This window comes from Pygocentrus nattereri, chromosome 25 (genome assembly GCF_015220715.1).
Source record: "Pygocentrus nattereri isolate fPygNat1 chromosome 25, fPygNat1.pri, whole genome shotgun sequence".
NCBI classification, from domain to species: domain Eukaryota; kingdom Metazoa; phylum Chordata; class Actinopteri; order Characiformes; family Serrasalmidae; genus Pygocentrus; species Pygocentrus nattereri.
Window position 1 is genome coordinate 27658509 of NC_051235.1, and position 20175 is coordinate 27678683.

At 43.9% G+C, this 20175-nt stretch overlaps 1 protein-coding gene across 2 annotated transcripts; it reads left to right on the forward strand.

The window, feature by feature from the left end:
* The first annotated feature begins 9442 nt into the window (after positions 1–9442).
* On the forward strand, positions 9443–16247 carry snai3 (snail family zinc finger 3). 2 transcript variants are annotated; one of them, XM_017722260.1, is made up of 3 exons: positions 9443–9599; positions 12221–12853; positions 15678–16247. In XM_017722260.1, the coding sequence occupies exons 1-3, from the start codon at positions 9521–9523 to the stop codon at positions 15857–15859; spliced, it is 894 nt and encodes a 297-aa protein (XP_017577749.1). In that variant the 5' UTR covers positions 9443–9520; the 3' UTR covers positions 15860–16247. The 2 variants fall into 2 exon arrangements, with proteins under 2 accessions (XP_017577749.1, XP_017577750.1); XM_017722261.1 differs by lacking the exon at positions 9443–9599 and adding an exon at positions 9929–9964.
* The last annotated feature ends 3928 nt before the right edge of the window (positions 16248–20175 follow it).

Below are 20175 nucleotides of genomic sequence, written 5' to 3' on the forward strand. Positions count from 1 at the left end.
AATCCTGTCATTGATGTGGACACTGTTAAACAATTGGAGATCCCACTCTCTCTACTAGAAGTATCAAATGCAATTAAGGCCATGCAGTCTAGGAAAGCCCCAGGCCCGGACGGGTTCCCAATGGAGTTTTATAAGACTTTCATTCACAAGTTGGCTCCATTGTTATTATCTGTTTACAATGAGTCTCTAGACAGGGGCTCGCTCCCTCCAACTTTAACACAAGCCACAATAGCACTTGTTCTAAAAAAAAGACAAAGACCCAAACCAATGTAGCTCATATAGACCAATATCTCTACTCAACGCTGACGTAAAGGTGTTAGCCAAAGCCATTGCATCCCGCCTGGAAAATGTGCTTCCCCATATTATTTCAGACGAGCAAAACGGGTTCATAAAGGGACGCCAGCTGTTTTTTAATACTCGTACTCTTTTTAATGTTATTTATTCAAAACAAGTGGCTGAACTCCCTGAGCTGGTGATCTCACTGGATGCTGAAAAGGCATTTGATAGAGTTGAGTGGGAATACCTTTTCATGGAACTGAAAAAATTTGGACTCGGACCAAAACTAATTTCACGGATTCAACTTCTTTATTTACTTCTCCATGGATCACCACCTTATCGTGGTGGAGAGGTTTGTGTGCTTGAAGGACCCTAGGAGCTATGTTGTCTGGAGCAAAAGCTCCTGGTAGGGTCTCCCATGGCAAACTGGTCCTAGGTGACAGGCCAGACAAAGTGTGATCCATAACCACCCCTATGAGGACAACAAAGCAGGACTCGTGTACCCTGCCCGGATCAGGGTTACCGGGGCCCCACCCTGGAGCCAGGCCTGGGGGAGGGGCTCGCCAGCGAGCGTCTGGTGGCCGGGCATTCACTCATGGTGCCCGGCCGGGCCCAGCCCGAAGGAGCTACATGAGTCCCCCCTCCCATCGACCCACCACCGATGGGAGGGGCAGTAGTAGGGGTGCGGTGCATTGTGGATCGGGCAGTGTCCGAAGGCATGGGCCTTGGCGTTCTGATCCTCGGTTGCTGAAACTGGCTTTTGGAACTTGGAACGTTACCTCACTGGCGGGGAAGGAGCCTGAGTTGGTGCGCGAGGTCGAGAGATACCGGCTAGATATAGTCGGGCTCACCTCAACACACAGCTTGGGCTCTGGGTCCAATCTCCTTGAGAGGGGCTGGACTTTTTTCTTTTCTGGAGTTGCCCATGGTGAGAGGCGGCGGGCAGGTGTGGGCTTTCTCATAGCCCCTCGACTCGGCGCCTGTATGTTGGGGTTTTCCCCGGTGGACGAGAGGGTAGCTTCCCTACGCCTTCGGGTTGGGGAACGGGTCCTGACTGTTGTCTGTGCTTATGCACCGAACAGCAGTTCAGAATACCCAGCCTTCATAGAGTCCTTGGAAGGGGTGCTTGAAAGTGCTCCTCCTGGAGACTCGATTGTCCTACTGGGGGACTTCAACGCTCACGTGGGCAATGACAGTAAGACCTGGAGGGGTGTGATTGGGAGGAATGGCCTCTCTGATCTGAACCCGAGTGGTGTTCAGTTTTTGGACTTCTGTGCAAACCACAGTTTGTCCATAACGAACACCATGTTTGAACACAAGGATGTCCATAAGTGCACATGGCACCAGGACACCCTAGGCCGCAGTTCAATGAGCTGAGCTGTCAACTGATCACCACCTGGTGGTGAGTTGGATCAGGTGGTGGGGGAAGATGCCAGTCAGACCAGGCAAACCCAAACGTATAGTGAGGGTTTGCTGGGAACGTCTGGCAGAAGAACCTGTCAGATTGATCTTCAACTCACACCTCCGTCAGAACTTTGACCAGATATCGGGGGAGGTGGGGGACATTGACTCAGAATGGGCCATGTTCCGCTCCTCCATTGTTGAAGCGGCTGACTGTAGCTGTGGTCGCAAGGTAGTTGGTGCCTGTCGGGGCGGTAATCCTCGAACCCGGTGGTGGACACCCCAGGTGAGAGATGCCGTCAAGCTGAAGAAGGAGTCCTACCGGACATGGTTGGCCTGTAGGACACCAGAGGCAGCTGGCAGGTATCGACAGGCCAAGCGATCTGCGGCTTCAGTCGTTGCCAAGGCAAAAACCCGGGTGTGGGAAGAGTTCGGTGAGGCCTTGGAAAGTGACTTTAAGTCGGCTCCAAAAAGATTCTGGCAAACCGTCAGGCGACTCAGAAGGGGAAAGCAGTGTGCCACTAGCACTGTATATAGTGGAGATGGTGTGCTGCTGACTTCGACTGAAGACGTCATTGGGCGGTGGAAGGAATACTTTGAGGACCTTCTCAATCCCACCGACACGTTCTCCAGTGAGGAGGCAGAGTCTGGGGACACGGGAATAGGCTTGTCCATTACTGAGGCCGAAGTCGCTAAGGTAGTTAAAAAGCTCCTTGGCGGCAGGGCTGCAGGGGTGGATGAGATCCGTCCCGAGTTCCTCAAGGCTCTGGATGTTGTGGGGCTGTCTTGGCTGACACGCCTTTTCAACATTGCGTGGACATCGGGGGTGGTGCCACTTGATTGGCAGACTGGGGTGGTGGTGCCTCTTTTTAAAAAGGGGGACCGGAGGGTGTGTTCCAACTACAGGGGAATCACACTCCTCAGCCTCCCTGGTAAGGTCTATGCAAGGGTACTGGAGAAGAGAGTCCGGCTTATAGTCGAACCTCAGATCCAGGAGGAGCAGTGCGGGTTCCGCCCTGGTCGTGGAACACTGGACCAACTCTTTACCCTCTCCAGGATTCTCGAGGGTTCATGGGAGTTTGCCCAACCAGTCCACATGTGCTTTGTGGATTTGGAGAAGGCATTCGACTGTGTTCCCCGGGGTATTCTGTGGGAGGTGCTTCGGGAGTACGGGGTACATGGCTCTTTGCTACGAGCCATTCAGGCCCTGTACAAACAAAGCAGGAGCTTGGTTCGCATGGCCGGCAGTAAGTCAGACTTTTTCCCAGTGAGAGTTGGACTCCGTCAGGGCTGCCCTTTGTCACCGATTCTATTCATAATTTTTATGGATAGAATTTCTAGGCGCAGTCAGGGGATGGAGGGTGTCCGGTTTGGTGACCTCAGGGTCACATCGCTGCTGTTCGCAGATGATGTGGTCCTATTGGGGACATCAGGCCGTGAACTTCAGCTTTCACTGGATCGGTTTGCAGCCGAGTGTGAAGCGGCCGGGATGAGGATCAGTACCTCCAAATCCGAGGCCATGGTTCTCACGCGGGAAAGGGTGGAGAGCCCTCTCTGGGTCGGGGATGAGCTCTTGCCTCAAGTGGAGGAGTTTAAGTATCTCGGGGTCTTGTTCACGAGTGATGGTACAAGGGAGCGGGAGATTGACAGGCGGATTGGTGCTGGGTCAGCAGTGATGCGGGCTCTTTACCGGTCTGTTGTGGTAAAGAAAGAGCTGAGCCATAAGGCAAGGCTCTCGATTTACTGGTCGATCTATGTTCCCACCCTCACCTATGGTCATGAGCTTTGGGTAATGACCGAAAGAACGAGATCGCGAATACAAGCGGCTGAAATGAGTTTCCTCCGCAGGGTGGCTGGACTCTCCCTTAGAGATAGGGTGAGAAGTTCGGTCATCCGAGAGGGACTCGGAGTAGAGCCGCTGCTTCTTCACGTCGAGAGGAGCCAGTTGAGGTGGTTCGGGCATCTTGTTAGGATGCCTCCTGGACGCCTCCCTTGGGAGGTGTCACAGGCAAGTCCACCGGGGAGGAGACCCCGGGGAAGACCCAGGACACGCTGGCGTGACTATATCGCCCAGCTGGCCTGGGAGCGCCTCGGAATCCCTCCCAGGGAGCTAGTGGAAGTGGCTGGGGAAAGGGAGGTCTGGGCTTCATTGCTCAGGATGCTGCCCCCGCGACCCGAACCCCGGAGAAGCGGAAGATGATGGATGGATGGATGGATGGAACTTCTTTATTTAACTCCAAAAGCCAGTGTCCACACCAATGATACTCACTCTGAATTTTTCCCTCTCGGAAGAGGGGCGCGTCAGGGCTGTCCACTGTCGCCTTTGCTTTTTGCCATCGCTATTGAACCGCTGTCCATAGCGCTTAGATCCTGCCCTCTAATTAAAGGAATCATACGAAATGGTATTGAGTACAAGGTGTCATTATATGCGGATGATTTGTTGCTATACATTACTGATCCTGATCGTACTTTACCAGCTGTCCTGAGTATTTTGGAGGATTTTGGGTCCTTTTCAGGCTACAAACTGAATTTGGGAAAAAGTGAGTGTTTTCCTGTTAATGCAACAGCCTGTGATCTGCAGCAATCAGATTTACCCTTTCAGTTTAGCCCTTCTGGGTTCAAGTATCTAGGCGTTAACGTGACTCGTACGTTGGCTGGCCTCTCATCCGCTAACTTCACCCCCCTTGTCCGAAAGGTGACGTCTGATTTCCAGAGATGGGGTAATTTACCTCTTTCATTAATTGGCAAAATCAATGTGGTCAAAATGGCTATTTTACCCAAATTTCTATTCCGGTTGATTCCTCTTTTCCTCCCAGCGCATTTCTTTAACTCGTTGGACAGTATAATTGGGTCCTTTATCTGGGGAGGGAAACCACCAAGGGTTAGTAAAACTTTACTGCAGAGATGCAGGCTTAGCGGCGGGCTAGCGTTGCCAAATTTACGTTTCTACTACTGGGCTACACACATACACAACCTTTGTTATCTGTTGGATTCACCCCAATATATATGGAGCAAAATGGAGCTAGCATCATGTAAGAGAACCTCTTTGCCTGCTCTGCTGTTTTCGTCTTTGCCAGCAAGACCTTCTCTGTACACTGATAACCCAGTGTTGCTAAACACACTTAAGATATGGTACCAATTTAGACGCTATTTTAAATTCACAACTGCATCTCTCTCGTTACCAGTAAAAAATAATAAACTATTTCCCTCATCACTCACGGACCCAATATTCACAGTATGGTTCGATAAGGGGATTACACAATTTAGACATCTTTATGCAGACGGGGTCTTTAGTAATTTCATTAACCTATCAGCCCAGTTTGACCTTCCCAGCTCTCATTTGTTTCGTTATTTTCAAGCTCGTAATTTTGCTTCCAAAAGTTTCCTCAATTTTCCCGACTTGCCAGAAAAACAATGCTGGGAACATATGCTATCAGACTCTCCTCATCATAGGGGATCTATCTCAAGGATATATAATATCATCTTAGCTTCTGGTAAATATTCAAGTACTAAGTTTAAGTCTGAATGGGAAACAGAATTAGGAATACGGATCGCGGAGAGTTCTTGGGATCAAGCTATGGAGAGGATAAGGTCCACTACCTCCTGTGCTCGCCTTGGACTTATTCAGTTTAAGGTTGTGCACAGAGTACATTTTTCTAAAACTAGATTGGCTTCAATATACCCTGAGGTGGAAGATAGGTGTGATAGGTGCCATGGCTCCCCCTGCCATCTCAGTCATATGTTCTATCTGTGTCCATATTTGAAAAATTTTTGGACTCAGTATTTTTCAATTATTTCCACTGTACTGGGAGTGAATCTTCAACCTTGTCCACTGATTAGCATATTTGGAATCTCTGATCCTTCACTCACTCTTAGTTCCACACAAAAAGATGTCATAGCTTTCACATCCTTACTAGCTAGACGCTCCCTGCTACTCCAATGGAAGTCTAGTAAATGTCCTCCCATCTCCCGCTGGCTAATGGATGTTATGTCATTTCTAAAATTGGAAAAAATTAAATATACGATAAGAGGCTGTACAGCTAAGTTCTTCAATAAATGGCAACCCTTCATTTCTTACTTCAACGAATTAGAGACTTTACCTAACTGAGTGTGTGCTCTCTTGTTTCTTACTTTCATCTTGTTTTTTTTTCTGTCTATTGGGCCACGTCTGTGGCGTGGTGATTGGTAGTGCTAGCCGGTTGCGGTGGGCTGAGTGAGGATGGGGTGGGGTGGGAGGGTAAAAATAAAAATAAATAAATAAATAAAAGGGGCAAATACACAACAAAGTAACCAAAGGAAAACTGTTTCTTTTCTGTTTTTTTTTTTCTGTTGGTTTCATGTTAAGCTGAAAACAGCTGGTTCATGAGATGTTATTTTGCATGCTGGGGATGTTACAGAACTGGAAGCAACAGTTCTTGTACTTTGAAAACGATTACAGGGGTTCTGAGTGGGACATAATACCCTGTTGTAAATGTTTGTGACCATGTGTATATGTATGGGTTAGTCACTCTTCTTAAAAAGTGCCTATTTGTGACTGATGGTTTTGTTGATACTTTTAACTGTAAGGATACTTACCGGCAAAACTGTACCAGCCTCTCATGTTGCCATTTTGACTGTTAACTTATTGTTATAGTCCATGGTTATGTTTCAGATATATTTGCAGTGCTTCTTTTAATAAAAAGATTAAAAAATAATAATAATAAAAATCTGTTTGAGGAGATTAAATACTAGTTAGAGCTTGTTTGCAGGACAATGATTTGGGTGGTCTGAAGGTGGACCACCAGTGGCAAACAGATATATGCTCATTATCTGGGACAGCTCGACAGCCCAGACCTTGTAACCCCAGTCTGTGAGACGATTGCTAGGCCTCTTGATGACCTCTTGGCTGCATCATGCTACTCATGTGACATCTGTGTCCACTGTACCACTTTAGGTCACTGGTGACCAACCCTCCTCATGGAGATCTACCATCTTGCAGGTTTAATCAGGTTTCAGCTAAGCAGGGTGGTCAATAACTACTTTGACCAAGTGTAGTTTAATACAACTAAGACTCATGAAAGAGGGGTTAGTGACCGGCTGCCTTTACACATTCTTCACAGGCCTGTCCATCAGTGTAAGCCACTTTTGCATCACTAGATGGCAGCAAAATACCTTCTACCCCACAATGTTTGGCAAAATCACAGTGTTACAAGTTGCTTGCATGCCAAAATCAGGACGAATAACTGTGGGTCACTCACAGTGTCCAAAAAATGTTGAGGCAGGCGGATATTGTAGTCAGTCACTTTTCATATTTTTATATAGTGGACGCTTCATTTTATTGTAATAGTGCCAGCCTAATTTACATATCAATAAGAGGGAGGACAAGTCTAGCAGTTATATCTAATTATTTTACAGCCCACGTAATAGATTAACCATATGTATGTGAAATATTACTCTAAAGATAACATGGTATAATATCTGAAACACTGAGTAATATTTCAAAGTAGTTCAAAAATGTACGTAGATTGTTTTTACAGAGCTTTTAGATTATAACGGAAAAGAAAGTGGCAAAATACTGTTTTAGAGTATGTTGTATTGTAGTTCATGTGCATGTTTACTTTTAATGACACATCTATATGACTTTTCATTACTTTAAATAAGTAAATAAATAAATATTATAACAATAATAAAAATATTAGCTGGCTATCTCAGTACTTATGGCAACCCTGCTGCTATTTTGGGGATGCATTTGATTAATTGGTTATTTGGCAATAAAAATAATCCTTTCACTTATTTGAACACATCCAGCCCATTCAAATGTAAATCCTTCTAGTTCCAGTTCATGTTTTGTTAACCCAATTCAGCAGCACCTCAGAGTTGCCCTTTTCAGTCGGACATTTCAACAGGACACTTTGCCTCGTCGTTGGGAGAGAACCTCCTCACAATACGACATGGTTTCTATGGGCTGATGAGTAACATGCGGACAGAAACAGAGAAGAAAAGGAACCAAAGGCCTCTTCTCAGCCACTTCAGCTCCTGCTTCACCCAGCTCTGAGAAACTACTCAGTCACATTGTTTTGAGATCACAGAGCACGTTTTATGCGTGTGGTATTACTTTGGGTTTGCTAAATTAGTCAAGAACAACTGAGGATGAAACTAAAACCATTTTTTTAATCACGCTCCGCACACTATATTACATAGGAGTCATTATTGTATCATGTATTTCCAAATAGTGTAACTACATCCAACAGGGAGCAATTTAGGAGTGTGTCTAAGGATTATAAGCCAAACTAAACATTGGCAGCTGTCTGTTATAACAAGCTCGGATTCAGAGCACAGTACCGTGAAACAGTCTTGAACACAATTATGTCATCAGTTAGTGAGTTTTGCCAGTATAAACAATACATAGTATTGCCTGTTAAAAGGATTTGGAAGGGACTGGACATCTAATCCACTTTGGGCTGTGTTGGTAATGACCAATGACTCGATAACTGTGGAGAAACGTGAACAGCTGGCCATTGCTTTTATTATGGCTATTGCAAAAATATATATCGCTGCTGTCGAAAGAAAAACTCTTATCTCCATTTTTTCTTGTTTTTTTTTCAATTTTTGGCATTTTGAAAATACATGTTACCCTTTACGTCGTGTATAAATTTCACGATGGATGAACAAAAAAGAAACTGCACAAAATGACTTGGGAAAAATTCTGGTTCCATTGACTGACACTAAACATAAAGTATGATTTTCCCTTCTCCTGTAAAGCTCCCGTTTTGGAGATTCTTCCGAGAACAGCGTTATAGCGCAAACGTGGAAAAAGAGTCACTACCACCATATGAAATGTGGACAAAGGAACTACTCAATGTACTGCATTTGGAGAAGCTGCGACTTTTAAACAATGAACTGGTAGAGCAGTTTGATAGAACATGGGGTTCTCTGTTTGCCCATTTCGAAAAGGACCAAGACTAACCTGGTTCAACTTGTGAGATACCTATTGTTGTATGTATGTTTAGAAGCTGACACCCTGGATTGTAAGTACTTTATTTATTTGTTTGTTTGTTTGTTTATGTATGTATTTTTATTTATTTATTCTTTTTAATAGTAACCCTCCTGCACTTGCCTGCACAGGCATTCAACATAAATAAAGTCAAAAGTACAAATAATTGTTTGTATTTAAAATGTTATTAATATCTTGGTTAGTAGGTGACACTTCCTGATGTCTCGCTGCTCCAGCCGATGCATGGATTTGTTAAATTCCATAAGCAGCACTGATTTCATTTAAAGAAGGATGGATTTAAAACTCAGTATCTGAGGGGCTAAGGAGCAGTGCTGATGCGGAAGGGCATTGGGCTTCGTTGAGCAGAGCTTGCTTCAAGTTAAGCTAAAATATTTGCATTTATTCTAACTTTATTTTTATTGTTTTACATATGAAATAAATGCCTGCTGCCCAGCTTTCCGTCATACTTTTGCACAGTGCTGTGTTTTATTGATGAGCACAATTATTTTTATTGATGACACAATAAAAAAACAAAGTAGCAGTTCTGAAAATACCACGACATGCCACACATGTGGCACAATGCTACCATTTTGATCCCTTGCATGCACCTGTTTTGTTGGGGTATGTAGCAAGCCGTGTGGCCATGCCCCCTCCCTTCGGCCCATTCATTCTGATTGGTCGAATGGGATGTTTATGCTAATTTTCCTCCACCCCCTGCACCTGACTCCCTCTCCAGCAGCTTTCAAGCATCTGCTATTTATTACACCGGCCAGATCTGCACATGAGCGCGCTCGGTCTGGAAGCCGCAGAGCCGGGCAGAGAGACTGACAGAAACTCCGGTCACACTTTAAAAAGTCCACTTTTTTTAAGATGCCACGATCTTTCTTGGTGAAAAAACACCTCAGTCACAAGAAACCGAACTACAGCATGCTGGACTCAAAGAAACAAGGTGAGTTATTTCAAGACTCCTGTCACAACTTCAAAGAAGACCATGACCCAAACATCTGTGAACTGTTTGAGCTGTAACTGCAGCCTTTGAGGTTATCATGGACGAATATGTCTACCTGAGGTCCTTGTGCTTAAACATTGTAGTGTTGGTCAGATGTAGCATATCACCTCTTCAGACTGCATTTTGAAGGATGACGCTTATTGGATTGTCAACATTCGTTCAGCTGCCCGTTTCGTTAGACCTCTCTGTTCATGTCCTGGGGTTAGCACTGCTTATGGCTTGCTGATGCTCCACGCTGGAGATATGGAGGCAGCTCAGTAATGAGAGAAGCTGAGTAAGCTGTGAAGGCTGCTGGATCTAAGCAGGTGCGCAAACTCTCCCAAACTCTCCTTATTGTGAAAGCTCGCTCTGGCCCTCTCAAGGGTCCTATTTAGTGTGTGAAGGGGGCAGTAGTGCCCCTCCGAGGCTCCTTTCACCCCTCAATCCCACTGAAATCTGTCGTTTTGTTCACATACTTTCTCTTAAGCAAACGAGCCCCTTAACCTCCTCTGTAAAAAGGACATGCTTACCATTCAGACAGAAGAAACTGAATGAATTGATCTGGAATTAAGACGAAAATGTGTGTGTGTGTGTGTGTGTTTTCGGGGGGGGGGGGGGGGGGGGGGGTTCTCTCAGTTTTGTCTACAACATCTCTCCATCACTAACGATGGAAATGCTACTACAGGTTTAAAGTATTACTTTATTAATATGCCTCATATCCCAGGTCACCTGTGTCACTGACCTACGCCAAACATTCAAGTAGAATGGAAGTCAGTTAAGTTTGTATGGAATTGCTGTGTTTGTTAATGCACTGATGTAATGTTACAAAAAGATTCACCCGATTTCAAAGTGATTTGTTTCACTTATAAATCATTACAGGTCAATACACTAAACTCTAAAAGGTTTAAATGAGCATAAAGTTTATTATGTAATTGTACAAGACTCAATATGAACCTCCTCCAGCTGTACGGACGACATCAACACCACAGTCTAACTCATCCCAGACCGGATTGAGCGTGTTGGGTGTAGCTGCACTCACAGCTCTTTCAGTCCGATTTCGGGGATCATCCAGTGCTGTGGAACCAACGTTGAACGCTCTGAGCTGTTGGAGCTTCACTGCCCACGAGAATCACACAGCACAGTGATGACGGATTCACTCTCATTTAAGTGGAGAACGCAGAACGCTTCTCATCTCCTCTCCCGAAGGGAGCTGTCTTCCAGTGACAGTCAGAAACTCCATGACCTCCTCTTACAATTGGATTGTGATTGGTTCCTCGGCACCTCACGGCTGTAAAATATGGCACTTTGAAATCAGATGAATCTTTTGGAATCGCCCTGTATAGTCAACCTACACTTCTTCCTAAATGTGTTTGGTTCTAATACACTCTTATGACATATGTGTTAAAAACAACACATTCTGTGTCTAACTAGATACATCAGTGTGTTCAGTTGGAGAAATATTTTGATACACATTTATGGATTATTCATGCATTTGGGGTTAATTTTAGCACAAAATATATGTCACAAAAAGTGTTAAAATGGAAAACACAAGTTAGTATGTTGTTGTTTAACACATCACTTTTTTGAGCATACTATAAAACAGTCCTACTAGGATCTCAAGGCCTTTTTTGTGACCGTTGCAGGCTAAAAAGCTTGGTTTTTGTGGCGGTTTTCTCAGTATGTGCAGCAGGGGGTGTTTGCAGTAACACTGTTGAAATTTCTGATGATTGGAAGATTCCAAGAGCTTTTGAACGTGATTAGTTTCTGCTAAAAAACTGAAGAGCAACAGACTGGAAATTAGGAGCATCTCTCAGAAACGTGAACTCAACGAGTGGAAGTTCAAAAGGAGTATTCAATATTTTTGACTGAAATTAGACCGAAACTAATAGTATTCAAAACAAACAGCACATTTCTGCAGTCAGATATTCTAGAAAGATGAGGTTAAATAAAATTTCTTGGCTCTGAGTAGGCCTGTGTGATATTACAATAATTAGCACAGTATTTTCTTATCAAGATTACCTGTAAAAAGCTTTGAAATACTGAAATTTCAGTGAATTTACATCATGCACTGTAAAACAATTGGCATCTTGTCAAGTAAAATGAACTTAAATCCAGTCAGTATATCCAATACTTCCCATTTTGAGATGGATGTGCACTTATTCTAAGATTATCTAGCCTATTTCGAGGCACTTTTCAATTGTTTTAAGTCATTTTATTAAGTAAAATTCTCTCACAGTACTGGAAGATAGTTCTGCTGGTTTATATATCTGCCAATATAGTGAGATAAATGTACTAAATGACTAATAAAATGGCTTAAAAAGCCTAGAAATTAATTAAATAATCTTAAATTAAGCTTCTAACAATCTCATCAGGAGAAATATTAGATTTATTGACTAGACTTTAGATATTTTTACTTGACAAGGCATCATTTTTTGCAGTGTATTGAAACCCAGAGTTGGGTAAAGTAGACCAAACCCAATTCTACTCAAGCAGATTTCATGTAACAGAGTGAAATGAACTAAGCCTCACTTGTGAACATGAAGCAGAGTGAATGGTCATGTACTTCATCATGTACTTTACAGACGCCCAAACACAGCTGATCCACATGCAGTCATCATGCTCCAAATCCAACTCTCCGCATCCAAATAACACCCTGCCGCCTGGACCGTGCCTCGTGAACTCAACTGTAATCACCACACTCCAGATGAACTCAGCTAATCCAGTGATTCACCCACAGCCTTCACAGGACCCCAGTCTTCCAGGGGACGGTCCTGCTCCGGGCCACACTTACCCCCTTCCAGTGAATCACAACCCTTTCAGAAACTCACAGCCTGCCCTTACCCTGCCGGAGGCCGCAGGACTGCAGCCGCTGGAGCACAGGCACAGCATGAAACGTGTGGAGGACAGCGGGGCACCTAGTGTCACCATGTCCTTATTGGGACTCGCCTCCACCGGCAGCAGCCAGGAGCGCTTTGAGTGTTTTGACTGCCACAAAGCCTACTTCACCTTCTCTGGCCTGGCCAAACACAGACAGCTTCAGTGCGAGTGGCAGTGTCAGAAATACTTCAGCTGCAAGTACTGCGACAAGGAGTACGTGAGCCTGGGGGCTCTGAAGATGCACATCCGCACACACACGCTGCCCTGTGTGTGCAAGCTGTGTGGGAAGGCCTTCTCCAGGCCATGGCTTTTGCAGGGACACATTCGCACGCACACAGGTACGTACAAAGAGGGTGGAGGTTTAGGCAGCTATTATCTTTAACTGTGAACCTGAAAGCCACTGAAAAAGAAAAAACTAAACAATGGGCCTCATTCACCAGCATCTCCCTAAGTGTTGCCTTAACTGTCTTCTTGAGAAAGATCTTAAGAAAAAGTCTACGTCAGATTCATGGTGTGTTCTTATGCTCGTAGGTATATTTCAGTTTTTCCAGCTAAATTTTCATGCCCAAATCGTAAATTATTAAATAAATGTACATTTTTAAAATAAAAGCTCCCCTCAAATGAACAAAAAATGTGTTTTATGATCTACACATATTACTACATGCTTACAATTTACTGCTGAAAGCCAAAAATCATAGACACTCTTTGTATTTGTTTATAAAAGAAGTTAGAGTTATAGTGGTTATAGAAGTGTGTATTAAAATTTTGGGCCCATGGCTTTTTAAGAGGTTAAACCAGAGAATTGTTTATAAAAGTAATTTTTACAGAGCAGATCACTGAAGAGAGGCCATCCGAGATCCAGTTTATAGCCCAGATTTGTGGAAAAAATTCAGTAGACAAACAAACTGTGAGTTCAGCTTCTTTCATTATGAAGGTTTAAAATGACGTCACCATCTCTTTGACTGGAGAGAAGAGTTACAGCCTCATATGACGCCCAGCTTCTGAATGTAGCTTATGAAATATGAAAGTTATGAAGAACATGACGAAGAGCGTTTTGGAACCACCAGTGGTCTCAAGGAGTTAAAGAGGTTAACCCCTCAAAATCCCAGGCTTATTACATACTAAGCCTTATTATTCACTAACTACAGAGATTTTGAGGCAAACTGGTGGAGATATTCTTAGATTATAGAAGTGTGTAATAAACTTTTGGGCCCATGGCTTTTTAAGAGGTTAAACCAGAGAACCGTTCACACGTTTGTGCTCTTGAATGTGTAGATAATTCATTCTTATCTAAGAACAAATCTCAAATAAGAACAAGGGTGAACGTCAGAATCTTCACAAAACCTGCGTAAGTATGGAGCCCTGTGGGTGACATCCCATGTAAAATTAAAGTAACGCGTGGCCACGACTTAGTAAGGCAGGGAAATGAGGTAATTAAGTCAAGGCCATGACTTAGTATAGTGTGGGAACTAGATCAGGCCTTACTAAGTTGTGGCAACTCATTAGGATCTCATCTCATGCCTTACTAAGTTGTGGCCACACATTATTTTTATTCATACTGGATGTCGCCAGCAGCGTTCCATATCATAAGTGGGTTTTAAGAAGGAGTTTCCTCGTAGAAATAGTCGGCGAATGAGGCCCATTGATCTTCACTTTGTCCAAATGTTTCTTCTGAAATAAGCGGTATTAATAGGGAGTTTGTCCCCCTTTTTACAGCCTCTACTTATATGGTAAGGCTTTACAATTGATGTTGGAACATTGCTGTGAGGATCTGATTGCAGCAGCAAGAGCATTAGTGGTCAGCTACTGCTGCTGGAAGATTAGTTCTGGATCACAAATGTATTAGATGGAGCTACATCACTCCAGAAGAGTGAGGTAGCTCCACTGGTTCACAGTGCAAAGCCCCCTCTAGCCAGCGCTTAGCATTGGGCGTGATCATCTCAGAAAGGAGCCACTGACAACGCCTGTGTCAGCAACAGATTCCAGTTAGCTGAATTCACTACAGGGGCTGTCTGGATAGTTTGGGGCACATATTGTATGGCGGACGCTGCTGTAGCTAATGCTAGATGCCCAGTCCCATATTAGGGTCCAAACTCAAATTCCTCAGGCTCAGAGAGAGAGGGGGAGAGAGAGAGAGGGGGGGGAGAGAGAGAGAGAGAGAGAGAGAGAGAGAGAGAGAGAGAGAGAGAGAGAGAGAGAGAGAAGGAGAGAGGGGGAGAGAGAGAAAGAGAGGGAGGGAGAGAGAGAGAGAGAGAGAGAGAAAGAGAGAGAGAGAGAGAGAGAGAGAGAGAAAGAGAGGGAGGGAGAGAGAGAGAGAGAGAAAGAGAGAGAGAGAGAGAGGGAGAGAGAGAGAGTGAGAGAGAGAGAGAGAGAGAAAGAGAGAGAGTGAGAGAGAGAGAGAAAGAGAGAGAGAGCGAGAGAGAGAGAGAGAGAAAGAGAGAGAGAGCGAGAGAGAGAGAGAGAGAAAGAGAGAGAGAGCGAGAGAGAGAGAATGATACATCTTTATGCCAGGAGAGACTCAGAAACTACACTTTACCACAAAGTTATTTTGACAGCGCTGCACTTTTTAAAATTCTGCCGATTGAAGCTCTGATGTACTGGCTCGTTTCTCCCGTCTCCATATCTATTTTGTTTTGATTTAATTCTGTGTGCAGTTTGTGTGCAGTTGTCACTTAAATCAGTGCGCCACCCTGTTCTGATTGGCTGCGTGCATTGCGCCTCATTCCCAAACTAGTCCTAGGTGAAACACTTCCTACAACTTCAGAATGGTGAACGGTGGGAGCAAATCCACTGTAGGCCGGATGGACAGATCCATGTCAAAATGCTGTACTTTAGTTTGCTTTTGGTCTAAAAGGCAGCTGGTGTTTAAAAAGTTTCTGTGCTGAAATAAAAAGGTCTGATGCATCAAAAATTAATTAATTAATTGATTTAAAAAATTAAACAGCGACATTGGGATAACCTGTCCAGACACATACATTCCACACATGCTCACTTAAAAACACACACACACACACACACACACACACGCACACACACGCACACACATACACACAGTTTATTACAGGAATGTAAGATAAAGGAGCTAAGAGTCATAACTTAACACTAAGCCTGCAGTTTAAGTGGTTCAACTAATGCGGACATACCTCTCATTGATCTCGTCAGGTGAGAAGCCATTCTGCTGCCCCCACTGCAGCCGAGCGTTCGCTGACCGCTCCAACCTGCGAGCTCACCTGCAGACGCATTCGGACATTAAAAAGTACCAGTGCAGGAGCTGCTCCAAAACGTTCTCCAGGATCTCCCTCCTGTCGAAGCACGAGGAGGCTGGCTGCTGCCCGATGTCCTGATGCTCCCTCTGGTTCTGCCCTGACTCGGTCACGGCTTCTCTCAGGGACTCCTCAACAGCAGGAGCATATTTACTCACAAGGAGAGACTGGGAAAGAGCACTGCTACCAACACAGAGTGCCCACACTTCATGTAGTTGCACTGTAATAACCTGTTTTTTGGGCACTGTTGCATTTCGAACCCTGTAGGCTTATTATGCACTGAATAGCAGATGAAAATGTTTGTGCTGAGTGACAGAGTGTTGCATGCTGCAGAAAACATACTTGAAGATGTATGATATTTTTGGTGACCGTATATGTCAAATGAATAGCACTTGTACAGGATCTCCAGCTTAAGATTTTGTATGAGTGACTTTTTTTTCAAAGGGAACAATAAAATATTAGTTTTGTACATTTGTCTGGTGCTGGATTTGGTACAGGACTGTGGAAAAGTCAGAGACCATCCTTCATTTATTTAATTACCACTCAAAACGGCCATTATTCAGGAGATATATCCGAGAAGATTAGACATGGGATAATCTACGTGAACAAGAAAAAAGAAAGTCCGAGAAAATGAGTGGAAAAAAAAGTGACTTTCCAAAATTGCTGCAAAAAGCTACAGAGAAAATGAGACTCCTAACAACCACCTGGAAGACCTGGTAGATACCAAAACTGTCCCTATCAGATAAGCAGCACTTAAAACTTCCATCTTTGAGAGAGGAGAACATCAAGCTGCTTCAGATCTGAAAACATCCACAGGTGTTTCTGTCCATCCTTCCACTGTGAGAAGACCACTCAGCGCTGTGGGTCTGAAAGGATGTGGAGCTGATCAAGAAGAACCTCACTGAGAAAAGGAGACGGGACACATCAAACAAAGAAGCTTCTCAGAACACCACAGCACCCAAACCTCAACATCACAGAATGTGTTTGAGAAGATTGTTATTAGAAGCAGAAAATACAAACAACTTCTAAGACTCAACTTTGTAGCTGTTGAAAAATATCCCTGCAGACTTCTTTTTAAAAACTGGCAGGTGTTTCGGATAAAATGGCCAAATATGTGTAGGTAGAAGGTAGGTAATACGTTTGCAGCTCAGTGTATACTCTGAAGTGTCCCTGTATACGCAGAGTGGGTTTCAGTCCCTTTGGTGATTTTACAAGCCTGTAGATATTCAACTGTGTTGAGCTCTGGTAACTGCAAAGGCATTAATACATAATTTATATCATAATCATACTCATAAAACCATTCAGAGCCCTGCAGATGAAAGGAATCGTTTGGCAACGTCTAGTGAACTCTCTTTCTGTTATGAAGCCTTAGCTATACTAATAAACCAATTTCATACCTGCATAATGATATTTTGACATACAACACATCTCATGCAGTCCAGCTGGAAAGCAGAGCAGCACTACAAAGCAAGATTATATCCACCTCCTTGTTTCTACGCTCGTTGTCCATTTGATCAGCTCCACTTACTGTATAGCTGGTCTTTGTAGTTCTACAGTTACAGACTGTAGTCCATCTGTTTCTCTGATACTCTGTTACCCTGTTCTTCAGTGCTCAGGACCCCCATGGACCCTCACAGAGCAGGTACTATTTGGGTGGTGGATCATTCTCAGCACTGCAGCAACACTGATGGTGTTGTGTTAGGGTGTGTTGCGCTGGTTTGAGTGGATCAGACACAGCAGTGCTGCTGGAGTTTTTAAACACCTCAGTGTCACTGCTGGACTGAGAACAGTCCACCAACCAAAATTATCCAGCCAACAGCGTCCTGTGACCACTGATGAAGGACTAGAGGATGACCAACACAAACTGTGCAGCAGCAGATGAGCTGTCGTCTCTGACTTTACATCTACAAGGTGGAACAACAAGGCAGGGGTTCTAATAGAGTGGACAGTGAGTGGACACAGTGTGTTCCTCCAGAAAGGAGGAAAATGTCTATACTATGTATTTAAACAAGGTCTATCCATTTTTGGCTTGTTTATATGGCCTTTTCCCCTCTTTTTAAAAATAAATTAAGATTTTTTGCATGTATTTATAGGAAAAAAGGTTGCTGACAGTCTATGTCCAGAAAAAGAAGCACACCTAGCATGTCATATGCATGTCATTCCCATCAGAATAGCAATGATTAATCAAGTGTTTGAACCATACAAGCAAAATAGTGAAACAGCATAGCTCTGTCTCAACTGGCCCACTTACTACCGGGGTCAAGCACTCAGGCCTGTACCGTTGATGTACGGCCCTCATGGTGGAGGATGACTCATCTTGCTGTATCACTACATTGAAAACAACAAGGTTTGCTGTCCTTCTACCACCAACATGTAAACACAGAATTCTCCTCTGGTCATCTTGATCCAACGTCACGGTCAGCTGATGGCTGGGGTACAGGTGGGCTGATAAAATGTGTGGCAAGATCTGTAATTGTAAACCTACAAGGTGAACCTATATGGTAAATGTTTTGGTAACACTTTCTATGAACGTCACCTTTGTAAGCATCTATAAATGCATTCATAACATGTTATAATGCATTCATAAGGCGTCATAAACATGGCTATAAATATTTATAAGAATGCATTACATGTTACAGCCATGCTTATTATGCATTATGAATTCTTAACATAATGCATTATAAATACTGTTCATAACAAATTATAACAGCTCATAATTGTATTAGTCTGCTCTAAGTAAAGTGAAGTGTACTGGACTAAAGTCTCCTCCAGGGTTAAGTGTGAGGCTTCAAGTTGAAGTATTTACTGAAGGATTTACTGAAACACTAAAACATCCACAATAAAGCTCATTACAGGCTTCAGATGTCAGAGTTTAAACTAGAGCTGCTCTCAGTGTTTCACCCAATGTGGGAAAGTCAATGTACATCACTGTTAATGTGCACCACCGTTAGCCTGACACTGACTTAACACTGCATATCCAATAGACAATTAGCATTACTGTAGTGTAGGGATGTTAATGAAACATCAAATTATAATGACAGCGCTCTACTATCTATATATGTATAATAAACATGGCTATAAAGTGCACTTCGATGTAATGCAGTTTTATAAATATTTTATAACCTTCTATAAGCCATATGAATGCATTATAACATGTTATTAATGTGTTTATAGATGCTTACAAACATGACATTCGTAGAAAGTGTTACCAGTGTTTCTGATAAAATGGCCAATGGTAAGTAGGTAATAAATTGGCAACTCCTTGTACTCCGGAATGACACTAAACATCTTTTTTTTCCCAATCCGAGCTCTAAAGAAGCTATGCTAACCACACATTTATGGTTTTTCCTGATCTAAGTCACATGACACACACCATGCTGGTCTTTAAAATGAGCTCATTCATCGAATCAGGTGCACTAGATTCGGGAAAACACAACAAGTCCTTGTTAACTGGAATAAAGATGCCCACATGCTCATGGAGTGGTGTGTTGAGAGACTTTCCATTGCAGTTTTAGAGACCCTTGATCCATTTCTTTTCATCACAGGGCCCCACTGGGGTTTCACACTAGTAGATGTGGAACCCCACCCATACCAAAGCTCCTCCAGCGTGCTATATTTGATTGTGCCGTACATACGTAAGATTCCTTAATTTAGGCAGTGAGCGTATAACTTCTCAGTATGGAAAGGACGGCACAATAGACGGAAGATCACGCGGCCATGTGACCCCACTTGTCATTAATGAGGATCCTGCTTCCACAGCTCTCCTTTCTCTTTAGCTAATTAATATGTCTATTTGTGGAGCAGCTGAGTGGTGGGAGAATTTTTACGAGTCTAAATAAAACCCACAATGTTTCCCATTTGAAATGGTGCATGGAAAATTCCTCGTATATATATCTGTTTATTGGCAGGTGGACACGGGCCAGCTGCACGCCGAGGTGGCGCCGTGCCAGCAGAGGGCTCGGTCTGGGGAGGGGGTGGGGGTATGAGGGTCACCTGTTTCCAGTTGCTCAGCATGCTCAGCACAAGGAGGAGAGAGGGAGAGGGACAGAAAGACAGATAGAGAGCAGGGGGGCTGTTCCCCTTGGGCTTGGGCTACTCACCACTGAACGAAATGCCACTTTTCTCCTAAAGAATCCGAGCCATGACTGGCATGCCACTGCTCCTGGAAACACAGGCAGGATGGAGCCACTCAGCCGCCTGATTTAGTGGTCACAGACAGGGGAGCGGAGCCAGAGTGGACAGCGCGGACACTCTCTCTGGGACGTCTGTCAAACAGACACAGAGCCCACAGCCACTTAGACCGAACTGGCCACCTGTCTGGGGACAGATACTTGCCTTGGTTACGAGGTAATATGCACTTTTATCAGTGGTGCAAAGGTGAACAAGCAGCAAAAAGA

Coding starts and splice junctions, on each gene's coding strand:
- snai3 (XM_017722260.1), top strand. CDS start 9,521: ATGCCACGATCTTTCTTGGTGAAAAAACACCTCAGTCACAAGAAACCG. Junction 9,600..12,220: donor GCTGGACTCAAAGAAACAAG/GTGAGTTATTTC, acceptor TGTACTTTACAG/ACGCCCAAACACAGCTGATC. Junction 12,854..15,677: donor ACACATTCGCACGCACACAG/GTACGTACAAAG, acceptor TGATCTCGTCAG/GTGAGAAGCCATTCTGCTGC.